The 10,133-nt window shown below is 45.7% G+C and overlaps 1 protein-coding gene across 1 annotated transcript; it reads left to right on the top strand.

Moving 5' to 3' along the window:
• The first annotated feature begins 949 nt into the window (after positions 1 to 949).
• Positions 950 to 8,257, top strand: slc39a7 (solute carrier family 39 member 7). The gene is made up of 8 exons (XM_008330912.3): positions 950 to 1,102; positions 1,876 to 2,447; positions 2,638 to 2,806; positions 3,351 to 3,431; positions 3,669 to 3,791; positions 4,213 to 4,326; positions 6,271 to 6,467; positions 6,946 to 8,257. Exons 2-8 carry the CDS (start codon positions 1,887 to 1,889, stop codon positions 7,198 to 7,200), a joined length of 1,500 nt encoding a protein of 499 aa, XP_008329134.1. The 5' UTR covers positions 950 to 1,102; positions 1,876 to 1,886; the 3' UTR covers positions 7,201 to 8,257.
• Positions 8,258 to 10,133: the final 1,876 nt, after the last annotated feature.

Below are 10,133 nucleotides of genomic sequence, written 5' to 3'. Positions count from 1 at the left end.
TTTTTGTTTGGTAAATGTTGGTGTTTTTATAAATGTGAACATAAACAACACTGATGACGTCATGTTGGTGTTTTAATCGGTACCAGGACGAAGTAACAGTTCAGTCACCAGATCAACATCAGATGAACACACACACACACACACACACACACCATCTTTATTATTCATCATAAAAGTTCAACTTTGATCCTGTCAATAAAACAACAACAACAGCAGGTGTGTCTCAATCCAGGGGTCAGGGTCCAGGTCACGTCCCACTGGACACACACACACACACACACACAGCATGAAAGTGGAGAATGGTCCAGGTCATGAAGAAGAACAGCAGACCTCCAAACATCAACAGTGGAGTTCAGTTTCTCTTCCTTCAGCAGTTCACTCAGTTCAGGAGAATTAAAGCTGAATCATCTGATTTCTGGAACTTTCTGTTGGCTTTGATCTACTCGTTTCACTTTCACTAGGACAGTGATGGTCGGGTTTATTTCTCCAGCTCCAGTGAGGTTTTCGACTGAAAATATCACAGTCAAACGTCAATGTCAGACAAAAATACAAGAAAGTACATGTTAAAAACAAGGAAAAGAAAAATAGTTTTGTGGTTACTACCCGATCTGGCCACTGGGTGAACTATCCCGATAATTTCAACAGAACATCGATTAAAAATACTGAACATAGATTAGTTATCGGTTATTCTTTGAGAATATTTTTTAAATAAAATTAAAACTTCTGTGGTTCAGGAGCATTAAACTCACGGTAATATATTTGTTATAGACTGATTTGTACTTCGCTTTTTGAACAACTTTCCAGGATCCATATCCTGTTTCCCAGCAGGATGCTACTCCCTCCCGCCACACACCCAGCTCAATATCCTGTACTCCCTCCCGCCACACACCCAGCTCAGGTTTACTTCAGTCTCGCGATATATATCACCGTTTTGTTAAGCGAAGTCCAGATATTACTCTCGCGAGATTCTGCTTAGCTGCGTTCTGACCCAGTGCCACGTCTGATACACTGCTACGTGTAGCATCATCTCACTCTGAGGGGATTATAGCAGATTTGAAGCAGGATACGAAATAACTCAACCGAGGAGGTCTTCCGAATTCAGGCAAATATTAATTGTTGTTCGTTTTTAGTGTGTTTATGATGTTTTCCTACCGCAATATCTCGTTAGCCGGTTTGTTTAGCCTGTTAGCCTGTTAGCTAAACAAGTTTCATCAAAAACTTATTGTGACTGTGTACACTGTTTGGTTATGGCTTTATTGATCAATTTACTGTCAGATTAGAGGTGAAACTTTACTGAAGATAGGAGATTATTCTTACTCTCACTCTCTATGAAGCAAAAACACAACAAAACCAAAACTAAATCACAGTCTGGATGCTAAGAGTGAGTTAGCAGAGCAGAGCGATGATCAATGATGAACAGTACGGAAAGGTTCAATAATCAGTAATATTACAGTGAGTGATGACTATTTTTTTTAAAGAAAATATTTTATTTATTTTCATAGAAAGACTTTTTGAACAGAAAGACGACCGTTCATACGGTTTTCTCTAAACATTTTTAATCTGATGCAACTGCTAATTGTGTTGGTTCTTCTCTTGCTGTGTTAGCATCACAGATGTTTCCCCCAAGTCCAGACTCGGTTCTTTAGTTTCCTCAGGTCAAAGTTCAAACCTTGATTTAAATTAGTTTATAGAGAGAATCTGAAAAAATAAAGTTTGGATTTGAGTTGAATCTAAAGATTTGGCGAGATTATCTGTTATATTTTCTCATATATATATATATATAGCACAATATATTTGGAACACAGCTGTACATAAAACTGGTTAAAGAGCTGCCTGATTGGCTGGATTGTTACACTGAATTCTCTGTGTTTGTAGGGATAAAGAACATGGCCTGTGTTCGTCTGCTGGCACTGACACTGGCCACGTCTGTGTTCCTGCTGTTGGTCTGCCGTCCCGCTGTCGCTCACAGCCATTCCCACGGTGACCACGGCCACGGTCACCATCACCACGGTCACCACCATGGTCACCATCATGGACATTCTCATGGTGATGATGACCACCACGGTCACTCTCACGGCTCTCAGGTGAAGATGTTTCATGGAGCCAGCAAGTGGAGCGCTGAGGCCAACCAGCCTGGGGGGGAGCACGACCACGGACACGGACACGACCACGGACATGACCACGGACATGACCACGGACAGGAGCATGACCACGACCACGGACATGACCACGGACATGACCACGGACACGACCACGGACAGGAGCATGACCACGCCCACTCTCATGACCACGGGCATGACCACGCCCACTCTCATGACCACGGACACGCCCACTCACATGAGGAAGTTGTTCGAGTGCATAAGGAGAGTGTGAGCTCACATGGAGGGGAGAGGGTGAGGAGGGAGTCAGAGGGAGAGAAGAAGGACACAGTGGAGCTCTGGATGCAGGTGGGTTCAGATCTGACTGTGCATCAACTGAATGTGAAGTAGTGTCGTCCCACACTGACAGACGTTGCTGTGGTGCCGCGTTGTTTCTCTGTGATCTACGACGGGTCACAGGATCCAGACGCAGGTCTGTGATCGTCCTCGTCTGTTGATGATTTTCTGGTTGAAACCTTCTCCTGTTTTTTCTTCGCAGGCTGTCGGAGCTACGCTGCTGATCAGTGCAGCTCCTTTCCTGATCCTGTTCCTGATCCCGGTCCAGTCCAACAGCGACCAGCACCAGAACCTGCTCAAAGTGCTGCTCAGCTTTGCCTCCGGTGGACTGCTGGGAGATGCCTTCCTCCATCTGATTCCACACGCCTTAGGTGAGGGGAGGTCCGCGGCCGAGGGTGATGTCATCGACGAACAGTGAAATACATCAAAGGATTAAACACATGTCAAACGTAGACTGAAAACAAAACTGAGGAAATCAGAGCGAGACGCAACTGCATGAATAAATATTCAAGGTTCAAAGAATACGTCAATTATAAAATAATCCAAATCTGTTGTCAGGGTCACTGTGAATGATGTGTCCGTGACTAGAATGAAATATTTTCTCTCATAAAAACACAGTGCAGTTTTCCTCAGTAGTACTACTACGACAGAGTACATTCAGAACAAGTACCACTGCTGAATGATTTCTGCAGTGCTTGGTTTCTCGTGCGGTTGCTTCATTCCATCTTCATGGTGCAGATCAAGTACACTCACTGAACAGATCTCACCATGCTGGACGCGTCGTCACAACATCCTGTTCTGGACCAAAACCCAAAATACGTTTTTGTGCCGAAATGTTTCCGGTGGCCAAATATTTGCTTCATCCTTGGTTCACAGTTGAACTTTAATGTTCTCTTGTTTTGGTTCCTCCCACAGAACCTCACTCTCATCACGAGGGAGAAGATCACGGACACTCCCACAGCAGCGAAGAGTCACATGACCACGGCCACTCCCACGGTGTGCAGTAACTTTCTCTTTTATTGGTATAGAAGGTAACGCCTCCCAGTTGGAGGGGGTGAGAGGGTGACACATGTTTACAGTTACAGTCATCATCATCAACAAGATGGACGCTAACATGTACTACAGTACAGGACATACAGTACGTGTGTACTGTACTGTAGTACATGTTGTGACATTTCGTATGTGAAGATTAGACGAGGAGTACTGATCACATCTGTCTTGGTCCTCCACCAGGGGCCGCCCACGGTCACATGATGTCCGTGGGTCTGTGGGTTCTCTGCGGCATCATCGCCTTCCTGGTGGTGGAGAAGTTTGTGCGTCTGTTGAAGGGAGGCCACGGTCACGGCCACTCACACGGTACCACACATTTGAATGATTGACAGGTGTTTCTGCAGCAGAGTACTAAGATTAGAATGAAGTACTGACAAGTATTCACTCGCCACATCCTCCAGCAGGACGTCTCTGTGTACCATACCAATACCAGAAACCAGGGACACAACCAGGTGCCATTAATAGTTCCAGTGTAGAGACTAGTACCAAGGTCAAGTGGTAGAAGCACAGACCAGAGACGGTACCAGGACCATGGTCCAAGTCATCCAAGGAAGTTCTAGGAGCTACATGCAGTACCAAAAATACTACAAGTAGTACAGAGCACAATTCCAAGTTGTAACTAGTACCAGGAACACAGCGCCTGTAACTGTTTTCATTTGTAGGAACTATTACAAGAACCACTGTGAGAACTGGTCAGCAGTCGGTGTGATTTTTGACATATTTTCAGCTGCTTCTAAAGAAAAGCAGAGTGATGGAGAGGAGGAAGAGGAGGAGGAGGAGACAAAGAAGGAGGAGAGGCGGAGTAAAGACAAGAAGAAACCAAAAAAAGAAGAGAATACGGGTAAGAAAAAAAAACACAACGCTGTTGATTGCTGCCCTCTTGTGGACACAAACAGGAGTGCACCGACTGAAGTGGTCGGCCGCAGCAGGTCAACATCAGTTCAGCTGTTAGTTTTAACAACAACAACAACAACAACACGTCATTCTCAGAGCTGATTTATCTCATTATATTAACAGTAAATGGTTTAAAGTTGTGACATTAATCCTTTAATATTCACAGAAAATGAAAAATGACAAAAATGACTTAACAAGTAGTTGAAAAGAAAGTCATTTAATGTCGTCTGCTGCCACCATGTGGCTGTTTGACATCACTACGAGGCTGTGGAAAAGTTGATGAATGTTGTCATTAACAGCTGTGAGTAAAAAATATAATATTTCCTACTAAACATTTAAAAAATATATAATATAATATTTTTACTCACAAAAAATTATAGTAATAGTATGTCAATTATAGTAGTAATGTAATTAAGGTATAAAATAATAAAATCTCAAATTAAAAATCTATCTATCCTAGCTTTGTTATTAGTGGACCAGTCTATCATCAGGTCTTTTACCTGGTACTTATTAACCTGTGGACCAGTATCAGTCCACAGGCTGATAGATCAGATGTGTTTTTCAGGTCCTGGTTTTGGTCTAAAATGTTTGACATTTGGCCTGGACCCAAGAGGACAAACAATGTCCCACCGTCTGATGAGTCCACCGTCTCCTGGAGACGTGTCAACCTTTAGCATCACTGTGTATTGGAACAGCAGCTAGAGACAAGGATAAATCAGCCTTCTGCTGCCACCTGGTGGCACCTGCGTCATGACAGTGTCTCTGAAGAGTGGACTTGTCCAGACAGGTTCCACTCCTGCTGTGGGTGTTGACCTGGAGCTGCTGTGACTCGACAACACTTCAAAGACAAACCACAGCCATATGTCTGTTGGCGTCTGTCATTAACTGTTGGCGGCGTCTGTCAGATATGATTGGAATAAAATGTTCCGCCACCGGCATCACGCTGCCCCCGCAGAAACAAAGTGTTTTATTGCCAGCCTCCACCCTGGTCCTGACGCAGCTCCTCGTTTACAAGGAACCGTTCCAGGTTTCTCACCACGGGACCAGTAGAAGAAACGGTACCAAAACCCAGCAGTGTAGGAATGAGAACGGTTCCTGAAGGTGGAAACACATCTGTAGTTGGGTTTATTTTATGTTTATCTCTCAGGTTGATCATCTGATATATCAAATACTCTGGTTAGCGTTCTGGCAGCTCACCTGGTACCAGGTCCTCAGTGGGTCTGTGCTCCACTGTGGTGGTGTCCGGGGTTTACACCTGACTCTTTGACCCCCGTCAGAACAATCAGCTGAAGAACCTTTCAGTCAGTACCAGTATCAACACAGTTCAACCTTAACCTTAGCTGGGGCTAACAAGACATTAGCTTGGAACCACGAGACAGTGAACCAGTGGAGTTCCAAGCTTGTTGGTTGTCAGGTCAGTGCTGGTCCCAGGACCAGGTCTCAGTACCAGGTCCCAGGACCTGCAGGAAGTCTAAAACAAAACTAAAAGCTAACTGTTAGCTGTGAGTTAGCGCAGCAGGATGTGGGTGACACGGTCATGTATTTGGAGCAGTGGCGGCGACCTCAGCAAACGTATCAGCTTTCACACCGTCAGTGAGACGCTGTGAAGCAGCAAATTAATTAGAAAATGACTCTCAAATGGCTGCAATCAGAAAAGACGGGTGGATTGTGGGTAATCTGAATTGTTTGGCGTTAGTTTGGCGTCCCTGTGTGTTGGCCTGGGTTCAGTCGCTAATGCGAGTCAGGCAGGTTTGACTGTTGGCCTGCTGGTTGAATGTGTGTAACGCTCCTTTACCTGCAGTGAACTCGGTGACTGACCCACTTTACAGACGAGCCTTTGATCTGCCACGGCTTTGATCCCCTCTCCGGTCACTTCTTCTCTTCTCTGTAGACATCAAGGTGTCGGGTTACCTCAACTTGGCCGCAGACTTCACTCACAATTTCACCGACGGTCTGGCTATCGGCGCTTCGTTCCTGGTTGGCCCTGCAGTGGGCGCCGTCACCACTCTCACCATCCTGCTGCACGAGGTCCCGCACGAGATCGGAGACTTTGCCATCCTCGTCCAATCAGGCTGCACCAAGAGGAAGGTAATGGACGCCTTCAGTCATCTGCCCCCCCACTTCCCCATCTGTCTCCCCCATCTGTCTCCACCATCTGTCTCCCCCATCTGTCTCCCCCCATCTGTCTCCCCCCATCTGTCTCCCCCCATCTGTTTCCCCCATCTGTCTCCCCCATCTGTTTCCCCCCATCTGTCTCCCCCATCTGTCTCCCCATCTGTCTCCCCCATCTGTCTCCACCATCTGTCTCCCCCATCTGTCTCCACCATCTGTCTCCCCCATCTGTCTCCCCATCATAGCCGTGTAGAACAGGATCAGGAAGGACAGCTGCAGTGATTTGAGTGAGAACTAAGACAGAATTAACTGAACAGAGTCTGGCAAGAAACTGTCAGCGATACGTATCACGATACAGGGGCGATGATGATGATGACGATGATGATGATGATGACGATGACGATGACGATGACGATGATGATGATGATGATGATGTACTGCCCTCCTCCTCCAGGCCATGTGTCTGCAGCTGCTCACTGCCCTCGGAGCTCTGGCTGGAACCACTTGCTCCTTATTGGCTGAAGGCGTCGGAGCTGCAGCCACGGCCTGGATACTGCCCTTCACGGCCGGCGGCTTTGTGTACATCGCCACGGTGACGGTGCTCCCAGAGCTGCTGGCCGGTCGCTCCAGTTTCGGCCAATCGTTGCTGGAGATCCTGGCCCTGCTCTTCGGCGTGGGAATGATGGTCCTGATCGCAGAGTACGAGTGAGACGCAGCGGAGAGAGAGAGGGAGAGAGAGAGAGGGGGGGGGGGGGTCAAAGGTTAAAAAGAACTGAGGGGTTCAGTGGAAATGTTTGTCTTTTTTTCTGTAGTTTGGACAGACTGCGACACCTGACAACTGTTTCTGTGTGGGTCACATCCCGGGCGTGGGCCGGGAACTTTTTTTTTTTTTTAATTTTTAATTTTCTACCGTGCGATAAAGAATCAAGTGTCTGGGTTTGAACTGAAAACTGAGCTGGAAGAAAATCAAAACAGATGACTGTGCAGCGGTCTGGGCTGAGAGCGCCACCATCAGGCTCACTGCTGTCACAACAACAACAGGCGATCAGACGGACAGGTTCCTCCGTCCAAATGTGGAAGAAAATCCAATCGGATAATCCAGGATTACTAGTCTGGGTTTTAATCTGGTTCAGAGAGTTGATCCACGTTGTCAACATTCCGGTCGCTGCAGCTGAACACCGAGGTGTAGTCCTGAGGACACGCAGCAGGATTTATTTTTTTTACCCACAATCCCCAGTTGTTGAGAGTCTGCTGTCGTCAGTTGGTCCAAACGTGTGTCAGGAGTCGCAGTGAACCCATGATTGAGCCACCTGTAAACAAGACAGGAAGTGAGTCAGGAGACGACAGGAAGTACCAGTGTCTGTAGTGAAGGTCAGAGGTCAGACGGCGTCAGTGTGTTCTGATCAAACAGTGATTAAAAGTCTAAATGTTGGTTGATAATAAATAAAGAGTGAACAGTTCCAGTCCCTGCTCCACTTCACCTGGTCCTCACCACCTGGACCATGTGACATCTTTCATGTGTCTGTGTTTCCGTGCGGTCCAGTACCAGTCTGTACACTTTTATCAGTGACTTTCTTTTTTTATTTTCAATTTTAAAATCCGAGTCTTTTCTCTGATTGGTCCAGAGGTTTTTGTTTTGATTTTCTCACCAGTTAACTTCAACCCTGCTCTGTGTGTGTGTGTGTGTGTGTGTGTGTGAGAACCATGAATGTTTATTTGCTCACATTCCTCAAATAAAGACTGTGATGTGGTGAATGCTACAACAACATTGTGTTTCTGTTTTCATGGTCCGACTCAGGCCTGAACTTTGGTCACATGGTTTGGAACCATGAAGAACTGTTCTCCACCTCAGTTGTGGTCTTTTTTTTTTTTTTTCTTTTTTTTCCTGGTCAGTCCACAAGAGTCTGAGCGTTTGTTTAATAAATAAACTATCATCATAAACATTCATACTTCACTACTTATTGGTATAATTATTATAAACCACCACTACTAACTCAGTACTATTTCAACCAAATATCTGTTTACATCATTCTAACTGAAGACCAGAAACACTGAGCTATGAAAAGAGCAGCTCCAGCGACATCGTAGCCTCCGTGCTAACTGCTAATGCTACCACAGCCGCCGCGTTCGGCTTCGTTGTGGTGGCGAACTTTCTGAAATCCCGTACATTATTATCGATGCACAAAATTGTCCTGACTTTAAAAAAACAAATGTTAATTTCATTTTTTTTAAAATCTAGAATTATGGCTGTCCCACGCCTCATTGGTGATGACGTCACGTCAGTGAGAGGACAGTGTGATTGGCTGAAACAGAACAACTCGTCCGCGTCCTAGTTCCATAGGAGGTAATTGAACCAGCAGTTCCGCCCACGACACTGAACAATAGTCAGAGTTCCTTCACGTTAACGACGGATTAAAGCTGAGAATGTTGACCTTTGACCCACCGCTTTGTTCTGCCGCAGCACGGCGCCACCACGACCAACAGGCTCAGTTCTACGGCTCTCTGAGCAGTGCTAATGCTAATGCTAATGCTGATGCTGATGCTGATGCTAATGCTAATGCTGATGCTGATGCTGATGCTCGCTTTGTTCTGCCGCAGCACGGCGCCACCACGACCAACAGGCTCAGTTCTACGGCTCTCTGAGCAGTGCTAATGCTAATGCTAATGCTGATGCTGATGCTAATGCTAATTTTGATGCTGATGCTGATGCTGATGCACCACAAATGATTCTCCTGCTTTGACTCACTACATGACCTGATGATTTCTTAAACAACAACAACTTTAATCTCTGTGTCATCACATAAAAAAGCTCAAGCAGATTTATTTTGATTTTTCTTCTTGAATTGTCATCTCGAGGAGTTTTTTTTGTATGCTAACATTTAACTTACCCCCTTCTTAGCTAACCATTAGCTAATCTTTTTGTTTTTTTGTTAAAAAAAGTTTTTATTTTCTGGTCTAAACTTTTTAAACTTTTTCATTCTTTGTTGACTTGAATCTGACTGTTTGTTGAATCCTTCATTTTTTTTGTTGACGTGATGCTCAGTTCTGTCTGTCAACACTTGGTTTTGTCGATAAAAACAACCATACAGTTATAATTATTAGCCTCGGTGACTGGTTGACGTAGACTGAAGACTAATGGCAGTCTTGCGGGGGAACAGACGCCCCGTCCACCTCACGTGGATGAAGACACTGTACGTGAGAACGACAATACGATGTATAGCGTGAGTGAAACTTGACGTGGTCGCCATAGCGTCTCATTAACATAACGAGCCCTGTTTAGCGGTAACAAATCAAAGGTAAACCATCGTTAACGCTGACAGCTGGAATGAGTGATTAAAATAATTAGGTCACTCTTCATCACCCATCGTCTTCATGTCTCCGCCTCCGTCTGCAGTAATGTAACACCGTTACAGATAATCACCTGTGTTACATCTGCAGCTGCAGTCACTTCTCACAGTGACCAGCAGCAGATCGCCGCCCTGCAGGAAGTGGAGGACAGAACGGTCGCTGACGACCACCTGTAGACCACGAACACACCAGGCGGTAACAGTAACCACTGGACGGTAACCAGGCGGTAACAGTAACCAGGCCGTAACAGTAACCACTGGACGGAAACACGGTGGTAACAGGCACCACTGGATG

The sequence above is a fragment of the Cynoglossus semilaevis genome, chromosome 18 (assembly GCF_000523025.1).
Source record: "Cynoglossus semilaevis isolate Cse_v1.0 chromosome 18, Cse_v1.0, whole genome shotgun sequence".
NCBI lineage: Eukaryota > Metazoa > Chordata > Actinopteri > Pleuronectiformes > Cynoglossidae > Cynoglossus > Cynoglossus semilaevis.
The sequence above is the reverse complement of the archived record's forward strand: the minus strand, read 5'-3'. Positions and strand labels throughout refer to the sequence as shown.

Coding starts and splice junctions, on each gene's coding strand:
- slc39a7 (XM_008330912.3), top strand. CDS start 1,887: ATGGCCTGTGTTCGTCTGCTGGCACTGACACTGGCCACGTCTGTGTTC. Junction 3,792..4,212: donor CGGTCACGGCCACTCACACG/GTACCACACATT, acceptor ACATATTTTCAG/CTGCTTCTAAAGAAAAGCAG. Junction 4,327..6,270: donor AAAAAAAGAAGAGAATACGG/GTAAGAAAAAAA, acceptor TCTTCTCTGTAG/ACATCAAGGTGTCGGGTTAC.